At 40.4% G+C, this 18317-nt stretch overlaps 2 protein-coding genes across 2 annotated transcripts in view; one reads left to right on the top strand and one right to left on the bottom strand.

Moving 5' to 3' along the window:
• Positions 1-8607, bottom strand: part of RFC1 (replication factor C subunit 1) — a 57074-nt gene extending 48467 nt beyond the window's left edge. Inside the window, exons 1-2 of the mRNA XM_070757114.1 lie at positions 8372-8607; positions 303-428 (exon numbers count right to left, since the gene is read on the bottom strand). Of these exons, the coding sequence (XP_070613215.1) occupies positions 303-428; positions 8372-8374 (129 nt within the window). The 5' untranslated portion in view covers positions 8375-8607. The remainder of the gene's footprint in view (positions 1-302; positions 429-8371) is intronic.
• Positions 8608-14332: 5725 nt separating this feature from the next.
• The window catches only part of KLB (klotho beta), a 30133-nt gene continuing 26148 nt past the window's right edge, over positions 14333-18317 (top strand). Inside the window, exon 1 of the mRNA XM_070756558.1 lies at positions 14333-15153. Coding sequence (XP_070612659.1) covers positions 14419-15153 — 735 coding nt within the window. The 5' untranslated portion in view covers positions 14333-14418. The remainder of the gene's footprint in view (positions 15154-18317) is intronic.

Genomic DNA, 18317 nt, shown 5'->3' with positions numbered 1-18317 from the left:
AAAGCCCTTTGGCACACTTAAAAGTTACTTGTTGTCAATTATTCCACGTTTTAGCAGCCATTTGTAAGTACTCTTGGGGTTATTTTAGTTTTAAAATGACCGCAAAAATTTCCGCTCCAAATTTTGGGCATCTTTAATGCCCTGTACCTTCAATCATCATTTTTATTTCATTAGAGAGAGCAAGGTTTTTTCCTATCATATATGTTGTTTTTGTGATGGTTTTTTTCAAATAATGCTTCAAAAATCCTCTAAAATATGACGTTTATTCTGAAATATTTTAAACTAAACATTATATAACTCACCTTGATTTCCTTCCGTGTGGATGTTCCCCCTGAATTCCTCTCTTTATTCTGGGGTTTCTCCTTTCTCACAATGCCACATTCAGGTTTCTTTCCTGGAGCTACAACTCCAAAGAATTTACGGATATCCTGGTAAAGCAATCCAAAAAGCAACATCAAATTTGATCTTCTGCAAAATGTCATGGAATACATTTGGCATATACAATTCCTATCGCGAAGCATAAATGCCTGTTGTTTAAGAACTGGACTCGGTTTTATTTTCCAATTTATTGAGAACGCTATAATTTGCTAGCAAATTTAAACAGTCTAACGCTCAGCTATATGTTGTAAATCCTTGAATCAATTCATCTTAGAAATATGGACTGCAATTTAATCAGTATTTAGGATATTTTTTAGCCCTTTGCCCTAAATAAATTATTTGGTGGGTGGATAAAATTATATAAGCCATTTAGCTAAACATTTATGTTCAAATGTATTGGTGTAATTTCAACATATATAATTTGATAGTTAAACTTCCAGTCTTTGGAATAAGATTGCTATTAAAACAGGTTTTGGATCAAGACTAATGTACACATTAAATAGGATTTAATGAGATTTTTTTTTAATAACAGGTTAAAAACCCTAGAGCAGGGGTCGGGAACCTATGGCTCGCGAGCCAGATATGGCTCTTTTGATGGCCGTATCTGGCTCGCAGACAGGGCTCCTAGCACTGAGCTCCCGCTCGCAGCTGTCCCCTGGCTCCTGCTCGATGCCACGGTTTTCGGCGCTGTCCTGCTGGGCCCCAAAGACGGAAGGCAGGAAGAAGGAGAGCTCCATTCTTCTCGCCTTTTTCCCGCCTTCCGTCTTTGGGGCACAGCAGGACAGCGCCGAAAACCGCGGCATCGAGCAGAAGCCGGGGGACAGCTGCGAGCGGGAGCCCCAGGAGGGAAGTACCGGCAGCGCCCCGCCCAGCTGAAGCTTCACTGGCGGCGGCGGCAAATGTCCTTTGTGGCCCGGTTGGGGGGGGGGGCTGCAGCGGCCGAAGGCAGTCGCAGGGAGATGGCGGCGGCGAGAGGGAGCTCCAGCTGGGCTGGGGGTTCGGGGGGGCCATGAACGCCGCCCGGAGCCAATGGCTTCTTTTGGGCTTACTTGAATTCCTGTTGCTGGTAAGCGCGCGCGGGTGGCCGGGTGGGAAGGGCGAGGCGCGAGGGGGAGGCAAGTGGAGAAGCGGAGAGAGAGAGAAGTGGACCAAAAGAAAGAAAAGGGAAAGAGAGGGAGGGAAAGAGAAATGGAGAGGAAGGAAGGAGGGAGGGGAGGGAGGGAGAGAAGGAAGGAAGAGAAAGGAGGGTAGAAAGAGAGGGAGAGAGAGAGGAGAGAGAAAGGAAGAGGAGAGATAGAAAGGAAGAGAGAGAAAGAAAGAGGGATAGAAAGAGAGAGAGAGTGAGAGATGCTCAGTGAGCCTTTCTTTGAAGTTGCCTTTCTTTCTTTCTTTCTTTCTTTCTTTCTCTTTCTCTCTTGCTCTCTTGCTCTTTCATTCTTTTTTCTTTCTCTTGCTTTCTTTCTTTCTCTTGCTTTCTCTCCTTCCTTCCCTCCTTCCATTTCTTTCATTCCCCCTCTCTATTTTTATTTCTCTTTCATTCTTTCTTTCTCTCTTTCTTGCTTTCTTTCTTGCTCTTTTTCTTTCTCTCTTTTACCTTCCCTTCCTCTATTTCTTCTTTTCTTTCTCCTTCCTACCTTCTTCCCTCCCTCCCTTCCTTCAGTCCTTCCTCTCTTACTCTCCCCTTTCATAAGTTTCCTTGCTTCCTTCCTCTGTTCCTGTCCCTTCCCCCTTTCTTTCTTTCTTTCTTTCTTTCTTTCTTTCTCTTTCTCTCTTGCTCTCTTGCTCTTTCATTCTTTTTTCTTTCTCTTGCTTTCTTTCTTTCTCTTGCTTTCTCTCCTTCCTTCCCTCCTTCCATTTCTTTCATTCCCCCTCTCTATTTTTATTTCTCTTTCATTCTTTCTTTCTCTCTTTCTTGCTTTCTTTCTTGCTCTTTTTCTTTCTCTCTTTTACCTTCCCTTCCTCTATTTCTTCTTTTCTTTCTCCTTCCTACCTTCTTCCCTCCCTCCCTTCCTTCAGTCCTTCCTCTCTTACTCTCCCCTTTCATAAGTTTCCTTGCTTCCTTCCTCTGTTCCTGTCCCTTCCCCCTTTCTTTCTTTCCTTCCTTCCTTCCCTCCCTCCATTTCTTGCTTTCCTTCTCCTTCCTCCCTTGTTTCCTCCCTCATTCCCTTCTTTCACTCCTTCTTCTCTTACTCTCCCCTTTCACACCTTTCCTTGCTTTCTTTGCACCCTTCCTCTGTTCCTGTCCCTTCCCTCTTTCCTTCCTTCCTTCCCACCCTCTGTCCATTCATTCACCCATTCCTCTCTTGATCGCCCCTTTTACCATTCCTTCCTTCCTTCCTTCCTTCCGATGTGGGCCTGGGCCAGCAGAGTAGTTTGCTTTTGCACCCCGTCTCGAGCTCCCTTGGTGCCAACCCGGCCCTCCCCACTTCAGAGAGAAGGGGGAGAAAGAGAGAGAGAGAAAGAGAAAGAGAGAGATAAAAAGAGAAAGATAGAGGGAGGGAGAGAAAGAGATAGAAAGAGACAAAGAGAGGGGGAGAGAAAGAGAGAGAGAAAGAAAGAGAGAAAGGGAGATACGTACGGCTCTCGCTGAATTATATTTCAAAATATGTGGCGTTTACGGCTCTCTTAGCCAAAAAGGTTCCTGACCCCTGCCCTAGAGTATCTCAGCTAAATAAATTGTGTTTAGCCTGTAAGGATGGCAGCTTTAACTTGTCATATTTTTAATCATACCATTGAGGTTTCATTTTAATACTTTCATTTTTTTTTAAAGTAAAATATGATTTCTCTCTTATTTGGGTCAGTTTGAAGAGCAACTACAGTATACAACACCTTTGAAATCTTGGCATTTTAAAAAGCCAAATATATTAAATCGGGGATCACTGTAACTTGTTTTGAAAACTGTTAGCCACATTTAGTAATTAATTGCTAAATAATAATATTTTTGACCCTAGATAACATAAGTCGATCCTTTTTATAATTTAAATTTAAAAATAGCAGGGAAGATGTTCCTTTGAAATGCCTAGGCTAAGAAATTAGTACATTAAAGGCACAGAGTTTAATCAGTGTTTAAAAAGAGATTACTTTTGTGTTTGACTTACATTTGCTTGAAAACAACTGATATAATTAAAGTATGTATTAACTACAAGTAAGTAAAATGGCTTAGGTGCTTTTAAACCTCTGGACGTTTTGTGTTTGACTTACATTAGCTTGAAAACAATTGATATAATTAAAGTAAGTATTAACCAGAGGTAAGTAGTATGACTTAGGTGCTGTAGAACCTCTGAGAGTCTATCTACACTTTAACAAAATCAAAGAATGCAATTTTATGAAGTATTACAAGGTGAAATTAAATTTACCATCAGTTATATTTATAGAAGGAAGAATTGGAACAATGTTGAATTCTGGAAAATCAATGGGTCCATACATTTTTTAAAATGTGAACCATACGCTTCTGATGATTTATGAGTGAGTTCATCGAAAACAAATTTCAGATCTGTTAGACCACACAGAAATGTGTAAAAAATAAAGGATATTAGATGCCTTATAATGTAAATAACAGCAACAACATGATGAAGCACTGGAAAACTGAACTGTTTTTTGGAAATGAAAATTACGGATCTGTCAACATCAAAAGAGGAATTTTCCAAGGAGACTCATTATCACCACTGCTTTTCATCATTGCCATGATCCCGTTGTCAACAATCTTAACAAATCTTGGCTACCAAAGATCCAAGAAATCTAATAAAATTTCACATCTGCTGTACATGGGTGACCTGAAGCTGTATGGAAAAACTAAAACTGAAATCCACTCTCTGACCAACACTGTCTGAATCTTTAGCACTAATATCAGCATGGAGTTTGGTTTAGACAAATGTACCACAGTAGCACTGAAGAAGGGTAAAATCACTAAAAGCGTGGGCATAAATATGCCTAATGGTCAACCCATAAATTGTCATTAGCCAGAGGCCTATAAATACCTAATTACCTAAATACCTAATTAACACCACATATGTTTGTTTTGGATGTATAATGATTATTCAGTGGTTTTTTTCTTTTGTATTTCTGTATTTTGAGAAGCAAAATAACAAAAAAAAATACTGAAACATATTACTTATTTCCAACTCATTTGTCTGCTGAGGAATTATTCCATTGGATTCAACAAAATTAGGACTGGGCTATAGAGACAAGCATCTTATCAAACAGTAGAACAGTGAGTACTATTTCAGTTCATAATAGAAAAACATAGGTTCAACAACAGACTCATTAATTCACACAGAAAGCAAACAATGAGGAAGAGAGATTACAAGAGCTCCTTGTGAAAAATGTCTGGACACGGAAAGAGTTGCACGGAAACGCAATGCATTTCCAAAGGTGTAACCTACAACATGAAGTTGTAGTATCTTTATTCACCATGGCTTCTGCAAACTGGGAATGCTATGTCACACAAACTAACAAAAATCTCCTTAATTATCATTCTACTTCAAAAGCAGAGTAATAATTCTAATATTTCCAAATCAATATGTACATATTTAAAGTGCTTAAGTATGATTCATGCATCTGATGCCATTCAGTTAAAGTGCCTAGTTATCCATTGCATTTTATGGCAACTACCATATTTTTCAGAGAATAAGAGACACCTGCCCTCCCTGCTAAAAAAAAGGCTGTAAATTTGAGTGTTTAATACTTAGAATGTAGCTTTTACTAACCTTTTTTTCAGCCCTAAGGAGGTGCTGTGCTTTGCTAGTGAAGTGATCTCCCCTTCACCTGTTTTTCTCATTGTTTCTCTCTCTGAAGAGAGAAAGTGGTGGTGTTTTAGAAACTGTTTTTTATCCCCTAACAGGATAAAAAACAAACATGTGGGCTCAAAACCAGCAAACTAATGTGCTGAAGCTGACCAGACTAGCCAAATGAAATGGTGAGATAGGCAAACTATTTTTCCCTTACTTTTCCCCCAAAAAACTAAGGTGCATCTTATACTCCAGGGTGTCTTATACTCTGAAAACTAAAGTACATGCTTTTGAGGGGATGATTTTAAAAAAGCAGTCATATTTATTTACCTTATGCCAGTGGTTCTCAACCTTTCTAATGCTGCAAGTCCTTAATACACTTCCTCATGTTGTGGTGACCCCCAACCATAAGTCTAGCACTAATTCTCCCAACAGAGCTTTAAGTTGATTTGCAGAAAGGTCAGAGGGACACCCTACTATGCACATCTGATTGGTCGGATTGTAAAAATATGTTCCAAGGTGCCAGAATAGAAGCTTTAGTTCCTAGCACCATGGGAAATTTGTCTTTTCCCATGATCTTAGGCGACCCCCGTGAAACGGTCGTTCGACCCCTAAAAGGGTTCCGACCCCCTGTTTGAGAACCACTGCCTTATACTATATTATCCTACAAATAGATTTAAATGCATTCTGATAATCAATTATATATTACGCATCTTATGTAGGTGGTCATTTAGCCCTGGATGAAACTGCCAAAGTTTGAGCAATGCTTTTGCAATTTATTTTTTTGATATACACTGCTCAAAAAAATAAAGGGAACACTCAAAGAACACATCCTAGGTCTGAATGAATGAAATATTCTCATTGAATACTTTATTCTGTACAAAGTCGAATGTGTTGACACCATGTGAAATTTATTGTCAATCAGTGTTGCTTCCTAAGTGGACAGCTTGATTTCACAGAAGTTTGATTTACTTGGAGTTATATTGTGTTGTTTAAGTGTTCCCTTTATTTTGGGGGCAGTATATAAACACAGCATGCATATGTTCTTTTTAGAAAGCAAAGGTAAAAAAAAGGAGTGGAGCAAGAAAAAAAATTAAGTGTCTGATGTCTTTCTCCTCATACATAAGAAACTGAAATGTTTTCCTCCTGGGTTTACCCATTTTATGGTAGAGTGCAAAGACATGTGCACCAGTGAAGACAGGAAACGAGTGTTTTGGCACACATCTGTATTTATAAATAGAGAGAGAAAGTATCTACTTTTCTGCATGGTCGATTTTTAAAAAGATGAATATAAATGCATGTTATATTGCCATTTAATATTTACCAGATTCAAAAGAGGCACTTTAATGCTTTATGTTCTGTACTGCATAAAATAGCCCACTAACACAACCGAACCCTATGCTCAGTTTGCTACTATATTAGTTTGTTGACATCATGAGCATGCATTCTCACCCGATTACATACAACTGCACAAAACATATCGAGATTTTAGAATATCTAAGCATCATAAAAATCTAAAATTTTAGAATATCAGCCTGCCTTGAAGGTTGCTAACTTCTTAACAGAAGAGGCAAAGCATGTGAAACTACTAACTATATTTAATGCAGCATACAGTTATTGTATCTGCAAAAATGTGAACAGCCCTGTTTAGCAAGAAAGTCATTCTTGCTGGGTTCACAAGGACTTGCTCCTAAAAATGCATGCAACTGAAGGTCTAATCTATTGGTACTGATAACAGTCTGTATCTTTGCCCTACATCCTTCTGAACCCAGGCAATTATTGTCAACTGATGCACAGAGAATAACTAGAGAAAAACAAGAGTTTTGAAAAGCCGAGTTTGTAATGTTTCTCATGCTAACATCTCAAAAGCAACACAAATTTGTACTCATTTTAAATTTAAAGGCATTTGTGATCATTTCCACTCCATTCTATGAAGAGAGGATATCTTATTAGCCATTAAAACTGAACATCAACTGATGAAAATACAAACTATTGATGATAGCTGCCCCCACACTAAACTATTTGGGTAAGTTCTTTTAGAATTAACAGGGCAAGGGAGACAATGAATCATTTCTTACAAATTGCCATAAAAAGCAAAGTACATAAAAGACAAACATAGGCAAAATCAAGCTCTTTGTACTGACAAAGACTTGCAATTTGCAGCCATGAAATAAATCCAAATGGCTGAAATAGACCATGCAAGAAATTTCAACAACCTTTGATTTGCAATAAATATATATATACATATATTTGGCCTTTCTGTGCTTGTGCAATTTTAGCAGGCAAGTATTTCCAAAGGCAATGAGAAGGGCACTGATATACAACATCCTTTTAAATAAGGGGAAATGGGACACATATCTATGTAGAAAGAAAACCTATCATTTTGAGAGGGGGAGATCCCCAATTACAGGCAGTCCTCAATTTATAAGAGTTCATTTAGTGACCTTCAAAGTTACAACAGCACTGAAAAAATGTGACTTATGACCATTTTCCCCACACTTATGACTGTTGCAGTATTTCCCCATGATCATGCAATCAAAATTCAGATGCTTGACAATTGATTCATATTTATGATGGCTGGTGTGGTCAAATGTTGACCTTCTGACAAGCCAAGTCAATGGGGAAGCCAGATTCTCTTAACAATCAGGTTAATTAAATTATCAACTGCAAGGATTCACTTAACAACTGAGGCAGGAAAGGGGGTAAAATTAGCTGCCCAGAGTCCTTTGTGAGGGGCAGCATGTGTGTGCGTGTGTGTGGGTGTCTCAACCCCCCCTGAACAAATGTCTCACATAATAACAAGAATTTTTGGGCTCAAATGTGGTCATAAGTCGAGGGCTACTTGTAATTTCAGGACGCAGAAACTTGGCGATTTTTAAGACCTGTGGATTTCGATACAAAGGGGAGGGGGAAGCAAGCAAGCAAGGAGGGGCAAGACAGAACATCAAGAGTTGGAAGGGCCACTAAGAGGTCATCTAGCTCAACTCCCTGCTCAATGCAAATATAACGAACATAAAAGTAAGATACACAGGAAGGCTGGCTTGACTTCCTTTTCTTTGAATTCCTGCTAGGAATGTGGAAACCCGAATCTATTCCCGGGTCGAGCCTGAGGGAGAATAACATAAAATTTCAGCAGAATAATAAAAAAAGGAGGGAACCGGAGCCCGGTGTAAGGTTGCTGGCCACGAGAGCCCATTTTCCCCTCTTTAAGACTGCCGGAGACCCCCCTGAGCGAGGGCGAGCAAGCCAGCCACGGCTTCTCTCACCATGTCCCGGCCTGGCGAGGCTCCGCTGGTTGCCCTCACGACGTTTCCCGCGGCGGCGCGGCCATCTTGGCGCCAACGGCACGGCGCGCGCGCATGCGCGCGCTGATGATGTCACTGGGCCCAAAAGATAAATCAATAAGCGGCTGGGCCCGCGTCTCTCCTCTGAGGTAAAATTGAGGTTCCCCGCGGCGGCTTCAGCCTCGCCTCGCGGCCCCTTTGACTCTCGTCCGTGAGGAAAGCGGGGCCGGGGTGGGGGAACGAACAGAGGAACGGAGGTGAAAGACTGCCTGCCGTTCTCCGACCGGCCGCTAGAGGGCGGGGAAGTTGGAGGTGTGTGTGATGCTGGCCTCTAGTGGCCGGATGTGGCTTTGCAGCCATCTATCATTTATTATCTACCATCTATCTTTCTATCTATCATCCATCTATTTATTATCTGTCTATATGCTCTATCTATCCAGGGGCGGATTTCTATTATTGGCTGCTATTGGCATGTGTGGAACCAAAATGTCACACAGGGAATTGCGCGTCCGCCGCCCCGCACACCCACACCAGCCTCCGTGACCAATCCAGTGGGAAAAGGTAAGTGCAGCCCTTCACTGGCTAGTACATAAATAAAATAAAAATAGGAACACGGTTGGTAGGTGAATCTGACCTCCCCACTGGTTTTACTTGTCAAAGGGGATCACATGACCCTACGACACTGCAACTGCCATAAGTACAAGTCAGTTGCCCAGTGTCAGAATTTTGATCACGTGACCATGGGAATGGTGCAACAGTCATAAAGGTGAAAAACAGTAATAAGTGACAGATTTAGTAGATAAATTATAGCCCGCATGGACTACAATAAATCAAATCTGAGAGTCGATGGATTAAAGTAGAGAAACAGCTTTAAAACGAAGTTACTTTTATTATGAAAATAAGAAAATATAGCTAATGCCTTTCAGAGGCATCTTCTATGCGTGTTACATCGTTTAAGACAAAGAGAGAAGAGACAGGGCAAAATGGAGATTTTTGGAGAAGGAGGAAATGATGCATGTATGACATGGCAGGATTTTACATCATAATGAGGTGGAGCTTATATAATACACACTGTTAACTATTTAAGTACTGAATGACTTAGAATGTCTCTGGGGCTGTCAATATTCAGCGTGACAATAAGTCGATTTTTTTCATTGCCATTGTAACTTTGAACGGTGATTAAATGAATGACTGTATCACAATGTCTAAGCTATCTCTCACACAAACACACACACACTTCATGACTTTGTGCTGTGTTGAAACCATAGTTTGGTTAGAACTGGTTGCCATTCAAGACGATCCCAGTTCATATTTAGAAAAGGTATTCATTAACCTCCTTTGCAACCTAAAAAAAGGAACCAGAGCAGATCCAGTTCTTCTATATTCAGGAGATAAGAACATTATAGTTAACACTGATAAAGCAGCAAATTTGATTTACGGTTCCATGTGGAAAGTTTGCTATTCAATCCTTGGGTGGTTGAGCTGAAGGAAGAGAGAGATTATTTCAGCTTTTGTATCTATCACTCTGGAGATAATGTGAAATATCTCGGTCTTGGAGCCAAAGTTCTAAGCCTCAGTTCTACAGAGGAATCATTGAGTCTGTCATCTGCACCTCTATAATTGTCTGGTTCGGTTCTGCAACCCAACAAGACTGACACAGACTTCAGAGGAGAATCAGAACTGCAGAAAAACAATGGCTGCCAACTTGTGAGCCGCCCCGAGTCTACGGAGAGGGGCGGCATACAAATCTAATAAAGAAATAAAGAAATAAATTTGCCTTCCATTGAGGACCTGCATAGTGCATAAGTCAAAAAGAGGGCGGTGAAAATATTTACTGACCCCTCACATCCTGGACACAAACTGTTTCAACTCCTACCCTCAAAACGTCGCTACAGAGCACACCAAGACAACTAGACAATAACATTTTCCCCAAATGCCATCACTCTGCTAAACAAATAATTCCCTCAACACTGTCAAACTATTTACTAAGTCTACACTACTCGTTTTTTCCCATCATTCCTATCACCCATTTCCTCCCACTTATGACTGTATGACTGTAACTTGTTGCTTGTATCCTTAGGATTTTTATTAATATTGATTGTTTCTTCATTGCTTATTTGACCCCTATGACAATCATTAAGTGTTGTACCCCATGATTCTTGACAAATGTATCTTTTTCTTTTATGTACACTGAGAGCATATGCACCAAGACAAATTCCTTGTGTGTCCAATCATACTTGGCCAATAAAATAATTCTATTCTATTCTATTGTAACGATTTTCTAGCAAGGGAACTCCCATAACATCGTATAAGCCCTGCTATGCTTAATCACAATACTTATTGTTGCAAAGTCAAGTCCGACCCATTGTGACCCCATGGACAACGTTCCTCCAGTCCTTCCTGTCCTCTAACATACCCTGGAGTCCATTGAAGCTCACACCGACTGCTTCAGTGACTCCATCCAGCCACCTCATTCTCTGTCGTCCCCTTCTTTTGCCCTCAATCGTTCCCAGCATTAGGCTGTTCTCCAGTGAGTCCTTCCTTCTCATTAGGTGGCCAAAGTACCACAATAGTAGAGCAACTCAAAAGGTAAAGTGGAAGGCTGCCTGTTCAATCACAATACAGTTGGATGGGACCTCAGAGGTCATCTAGTCCAACCCTCTGTTCAAGCAGGAGATACCATTTCAGACAAGTGGCTGCCCAAGTCTCTTGCGGTGATGAAACACCCACAACTTCTGATGGCAAGCATGCTGGAAAATACGTCCTTGTGGCGAAGCAATTGTATATTTCTCTTCCAGGATGAGAAATCCAGGATTTCTCTCTTTTTTTGTAAAGGATAGAATTGTAGGCAAAAATACATATGTTGGTAAAATCTGTGACAGACATTTTGACATGCATTCATACACTTACACTTTAGCATAGACCCATCTTCCTGGAATTAATTTTACAGAGTAATGAACAAGCAAGGTTGTCACTTATCCGTTTATAGTTTTATATTTGTAATCTGTTGTTTCCTGTAATTTCCTGTTGTTTTTAATGTTATACATTGCCCAGATTCTCCACAAGTCAGGCAACTTTATATATATATATATTATATTTTTCCTTCGCATCCTGGACATAAACTATTTCAACTCCTACCCTCAAAACGTCGCTATATAACAATGCACACCAAAAGAAGTAGACACATGAAGAGTTTTCCCCGAACGCCATCACTCTGCTAAATAAATAATTCCCTCAACACTGTCAAACTATTTACCAAGTCTGCACTACTATCACTTCTAGTTTTTTCTCAAATTTCCTATCACCCATTTCCTCCCACTTAATGACTGTATGACTCTAACTTGTTGCTTGTATCCTTAAGATTTTTATTAATATTGATATTAATATTAATACTAATTGTTTCCTCATTGCTTATTTGACCCCTATGAAAATAACTAAGTGTTGTACCTCATGATTCTTGACAAATGTATATTTTCTTTTATGTACACTGAGAGCATCTGCACCAAAGACAAATTCCTTGTGTGTCCAATTACACTTGGCCAATAAAGAATTCTGTTCTGTTCAATTCTATGCTATGCTATGCTATGCTATTCTTATTCTATTCTCTGTCTGTCTCTCTGTTTCTCTCTCTCTCTCTCTCTCTATATATATATATATATATACACACACACACACATATATATATACACACAGTATATATTCTTATTCTATTCTCTGTCTGTCTCTCTCTGTCTCTGTCTCTCTCTCTCTCTCTCTGTATATATATAGATCTATCCTAGTCTCCCTTAATTTTCAAATTCAGCAAAAAAATGTGACATACATACATACATACATACATACATACATACATACATACATACATACGTAGATTGTTCTGAGTTCTGGTTTTGCCCTGTGTAATATTTTGCATGTCTATGCGACATTTCGGTGAAATCACATTCACCATCATCAGGCTGAAGTTTTAAGCTTCGTGTTGCTGTAAATATTTACAGCAACACGAAGCTTAAAACTTCAGCCTGATGATGGTGAATGTGATTTCACCGAAATGTCGCATAGACATGCAAAATTATTACACAGGGCAAAACCCGAACTCAGAACAATCTACATACATATACCCGTGTAAATCTACGAAAACAAATATATATATACAGTATATATACACACACACACACACACACACACACACACACACACACACATATATATACACACACACACACACAGTGTATGTATATATATGTATATTAGATTTTTAATCCCACTTGTATTCCTCTATAAGTAACTCAAGGTGATGAATGCACACAATTTTCTCCTATTTATCCTCATAACAACCCAGTAAGGTGAGTCAGGTTAAGAATGAGTGACTGGTCCTAACTGACTTTTGTGGTTAAGGAAGTATTAAAACTCACCTTCTTCTGGTTTTTAAGCTGGCTCCTTAGCCACCAAACCAAACTGGCTCTACCCTATATTTTTGACCAATAAATAAATGTCTACCCCCAAAAAAAGAATAACGTCATTTACAAATCAGAGAAAATATCCAAGTATTTTTTTCAGATTTAGAAACTGTTTCTATATTTTTAGAAACTGTTTCAATATTTTTTCTACTTCGCCTGAAGGCCGGAGGGGGGGGGGGGAATGAGGAGCGACTTTTTGGGGGGCGCACGCATGCATTCAAGCCAATTGACAGCATCCTGTTGATGCTGCCAAAACCCATCTGCTTTTGTGTGGATGTTGCCAAGGCCACAAACATTTGCCAAAGTACGAACAGCTGTTGACACAAACTCATAATTTTGAACTTCAAGAGCCGAAGAGGTATTGGCAGTTCTGTGTTAGCAAATACTTCAGAAGAAAAGGATTTAGGGATAGTGATTCCTGACAGTCTCAAAATGGGTGAACAGTGCAGTCAGGCGGTATGGAAAGCAAGTAGGATGCTTGGCTGCATAGCTAGAGGTATAACAAGCAGGAAGAGGGAGATTATGATCCCGCTATATAGAATGCTGGTGAGACCACATTTGGAATACTGTGTTCAGTTCTGGAGACCTCACCTACAAAAAGATATTGACAAAATTGAACAGGTCCAAAGACGGGCTACAAGAATGGTGGAAGGTCTTAAGCATAAAACCTATCAGGAAAGACTTAATGAACTCAATCTGTCTAGTCTGGAGGACAGAAGGAAAAGGGGGGACATGATCGAAACATTTAAATATATTAAAGGGTTAAATAAGGTCCAGGAGGGAAGTGTTTTTAATAGGAAAGTGAACACAAGAACAAGGGGACACAATCTGAAGTTAGTTGGGGGAAAGATAAAAAGCAACATGAGAAAATATTATTTTACTGAAAGAGTAGTAGATCCTTGGAACAAACTTCCAGCAGACGTGGTAGATAAATCCACAGTAACTGAATTTAAACATGCCTGGGATAAACATATATCCATCCTAAGATAAAATACAGAAAATAGTATAAGGGCAGACTAGATGGACCATGAGGTCTTTTTCTGCCGTCAGACTTCTATGTTTCTATGTATTTTTTTAAAAAATTGTTATCCGTTGCAGCTTTTCCTCTCTCCTTTTCCCCCGGCTGAGCGCAGGTTAAAAAGTGGCATCTTATTCCTTTCTCGGGGCCATTGTCTCTCCAATACAATTACCTCCTAATCCCTTTCAATATAATCAAATCAACAGTTAGCATCCTCTGACAAGCCGAACCTCTGATTCACAGCTTCGGAGGGTGGCTATAAATCGGGCAGGCGTTCAAGGATCAGATACCCCGCCAGCGTTCCCCAGCGGCCGTAAGGAACAGAGTAAACGCAGGCTCGCCTTGGCTCTCATGACTAATCCTAAATCCTGTAGTTCAGGCTAATTATTAACAAGGGATTCTGGAATCACAAGCCTTTTTTTTTTTTTTCCAAACCGAAGCATTGATAAGACACTCCGGCCACCTAGGAGCGAACCAGACAAGGTATGCAAGCAAAGAATCCAGGAATCAATATTTTTTTGACAGGGCGTTTAGCATCTGCTCCGCAGGTGTAGGAGATGGCTGGTTGGCACCTGAAGAGTCCCGTAGCTTTCTGGGCTTTAATTTTCATCCAGTCCGTGTCCGGGTTTCGCAGAGACGGGATTTCTGTGTGGGTAAAGGATCCCCACTTAAGTCCCGTGAATGAAACTCAGCTATTTGTCCACGACACTTTTCCTCCCCAATTCCTCTGGGGAGTGGGAACCAGTGCATTTCAAGTGGAGGGGAGTTTGCAGGAGGACGGGAGAGGTACTTCGATATGGGACCACTTCCTCCGGTCAAATTTAAGACCCGCTTACAGGGCAAAGGACTGGGGCAACAGCTACAGGTTTCCGGAGAAAGATTTAGCCGCCCTGAATTTTTTGGGAGTTTCTTCGTACCATTTTTCCATTTCGTGGCCCCGGCTCTTTCCTACCGGCACGGTGACAGCTGTCAATCGGAAAGGACTCAGCTACTACAACCGCTTGCTGGATGCTCTGGTCCACAGAGGCATTGAGCCCGTCGTCACTCTCTACCACTGGGACCTGCCTTGGGAATTGCAGGAGAAATACGGAGGCTGGGAAAACGATTCCCTGGCGGATGCGTTCAACGATTACGCCACGTTTTGCTTCCGGACCTTCGGAGATCGGGTGAAGTATTGGATCACCATGCACAACCCTTACCTCATCGCTTGGCACGGGTACGGCACGGGGCTGCACGCGCCCGGAGAGAGGCGGGAAGGGGCAGCCTACGTGGTAGGACATAACCTGATCAAGGTATGGCCAGGAGAAGGTTTTGTCATAAAGAAATTTGCAGTAAATCAGAATAGGAAATCATAAGAATGAAAGAGGAGAGATTCTATGTTGAAACATAGAAACATAGAAGATTGACAGCAGAAAAAGCCCTCATGGTCCATCTAGTCTGCCCTTATACTATTTCCTGTATTTTATCTGAGCATGGATCTATGTTTATCCCAGGCATGTTTAAATTCAGTGACTGTGGATTAACCAGCCATGTCTGCTGGAGGTTTATTCCAAGCATCTACTACTCTTTCAGTAAAATAATGTTTTCTCACGTTGCTTCTGATCTTTCCCCCAACTAACCTCAGATTGTGCCCCTTAGTTCTTGTGTTCCCTTTCCTATTAAAAACACTTCACTCCCGAACCTTATTTAACCCTTTAACATATTTAAATATTTCTATCATGTCCCCCCTTTTCCTTCTGTCCTCCAGACTATACAGATTGAGTTCATGAAGTCTTTCCTGATAGGTTTTATGCTTAAGACTTTCCACCATTTTTGTAGCCCGTCTTTGGACCTGTTCAATTTGATCAATATCATTTTGTAGGTGAGGTCTCCAGAACTGAACACAGTATTATTCACCAGCGCTCTATACAGCGGTATCACAATCTCCCTCATTATGAAAGAAAGTTGTAGTAAATCAGAATAGGAAGGTATAAGGATGAGAAAGGGGAGACAATATGTTGAGACTCTAGAAAGAGTGCAGAGAAGAGCAACAAAGAGTCTACGGAGAGGGGCGGCATACAAATCTAATAAATAAATAAACAAAATAAATTATGGGACTGGAGGCTAAACATATGAAGATCGGTTGCCAGAACTGGGTACGTCTGATTGAAAAGAAGGACTAGGAATAACATGGTAGCAGTCTTTCCAATATCTCAGGGGTTGCCACAAAGGAGATGGAGTCAAGCTATTCTCCAAAGCACCTGAGGACAGGACAATAATCAATGGGTGGAAACTAATCAAGGAGAGAAGCAACTTAGAACGAAGAGAAATTTCCCAATAGTTAGAACAGTTAGAATCAGTGGAACAATTTGCCTCCAGAAGTTGTAAATAGTCCAACACTAGAAGTTTTTAAGAAGAAATGGGATAACCCTTTATCCGAAAGGATCTATGGTTTCCTGGCTAAGCAGGGGGTTGGACTAGAAGACCTCCAAGGTCCCTTCCAACTCTTTCTATTCTAATCTACTATACTCTACTCTAGAGTGGGAAGAGGGCAAGAGAACGGTTGCAGGAACTGGGCATGGCTAGTTTAATGAAAAGAAGGACTGAGGGAGACATGATAGCAGTCTTCCAATATCTCAGGGGCTGCCACAAAGAAGAGGGAGTTGAACTATTCTCCAAAGCACTTGAGGGTAGAACAAGAATCAATGGGTGGAAACTAAACAAGGAGAGAAGCAACTTAGAACTAAGGAGGAATTTCCTGACAGTTGGAACAATGAATCAATGGAACAAACTGCCTGCAGAAGTTGTGAATTCTCCAATACTGGAAGTTTTTAAGAAGATGTTGGATAACTATCTGTCTGAAGTAGTGTAGGGTTTCCTGACTAAGCAGGGGGTTGGACTTTAAGACCTCCAAGGTCCCTTCGAACTCAGTTTTTGTTATTGTTAAATAATACTTCTGTGCAGGCTTAGAAGACTGAAACATAGAAGACTGACGGCAGAAAAAGACCTCATGGTCCATCTAGTCTGCCCTTATACTATTTCCTGTGTTTTATCTTAGGATGGATATATGTTTATCCCAGGCATGTTTAAATTCAGTTACTGTGGATTTACCAATCACGTCTGCTGGAAGTTTGTTCCAAGGATCTACTACTCTTTCAGTGAAATAATATTTCCTCACATTGCTTTTGATCTTTCCCCCAACTAACTTCAGATTGTGTCGCCTTGTTCTTGTGTTCACTTTCCTATTAAAAACACTTCCCTCCTGGACCTTATTTAACGCTTTAACATATTTAAATGTTTCGATCATGTCCCCCTTTTTCTTCTGTCCTCCAGACTTTACAGATTGAGTTCATCAAGTCTTTCCTGATACGTTTTATGCTTAAGACCTTCCACCATTCTTGTAGCCCGTCTTTGGACCCGTTCAATTTTGTCAATATCATTTTGTAGGTGAGGTCTCCAGAACTGAACACAGTACTCCAAATGTGGTCTCACCAGCGCTCTATATAAGGGGATCACAATCTCCCTCTTCCTGCTTGTTATACCTCTAGCTATGCAGCCAAGCATCCTACTTGCTTTTCCTACTGCCCGACCACACTGCTCACCCATTTTGAGACTGTCAGAAATCACTACCCCTAAATCCTTCTCTTCTGAAGTTTTTGCTAACTTTGTGCTTGAAATTTATTTCTTGCAATATTTTCTCTACGTTTCTTGGAGAAAATAAACCTGCTCTCATGGCTGGTCTTAATTGCACCATCAGTTTTACCACGAAGCCATGAATTAATCCTGAATTAATTTTAACAGTACTGTATTTCACTTGACAAATCTTACATCTCTTGACAAATCTTGTTCACCTACTAAAAAGCTTTATTTTCGGTTTGTCCTTCCTTAAACCTAAGTTCTAGAGATGTTGAGATGAGCCCCCAAATCATAGCTGAATTCAAGCTAAAGGAAGGAATCATAAATACATAATTCTGGGGTGGTGACATCTGATTCAAGATTACGCACGTTCTGCTGATCTCCCATTTCAAGATAAATATATCAACATTTAACAACGTCGGTATGACATCAAACTTGTTCTTCCTTCAGACGTTTATTTCGCCTCGGAAAGGGGAAAAGATTCATTAACTCACTTAAATCGTATTCCCGACGTCTCTGCCTGAATTGACGTTTATAAAATCAGAAAGCTAATTCAAAGACTGCATCAAACCCCGTATGTCTACATTTTTTTTGAGATTCCTCTGCTGTCTATTAGAGTGGACATTTGGCATAATCCCACTGACAGGGCATCAAACGTCAACAGAGGAGCATTAGAATAGAACAGAATAGAATAGAATAGAATAGAATAGAATGGAATTCTTTATTGGCCAAGTGTGATTGGACACACAAGGAGTTTGTCTTTGGTGAATATGCTCTCGGTGTGCATAAATGTCAAGAATCATGACATACAACACTTAATTATTTATTTATTCATTCATTC

The sequence above is a fragment of the Erythrolamprus reginae genome, chromosome 7 (assembly GCF_031021105.1).
Source record: "Erythrolamprus reginae isolate rEryReg1 chromosome 7, rEryReg1.hap1, whole genome shotgun sequence".
Taxonomy (NCBI): domain Eukaryota; kingdom Metazoa; phylum Chordata; class Lepidosauria; order Squamata; family Dipsadidae; genus Erythrolamprus; species Erythrolamprus reginae.
Note: the sequence above shows the minus strand (reverse complement) of the source record. Positions and strands in the feature narration are given on the sequence as shown.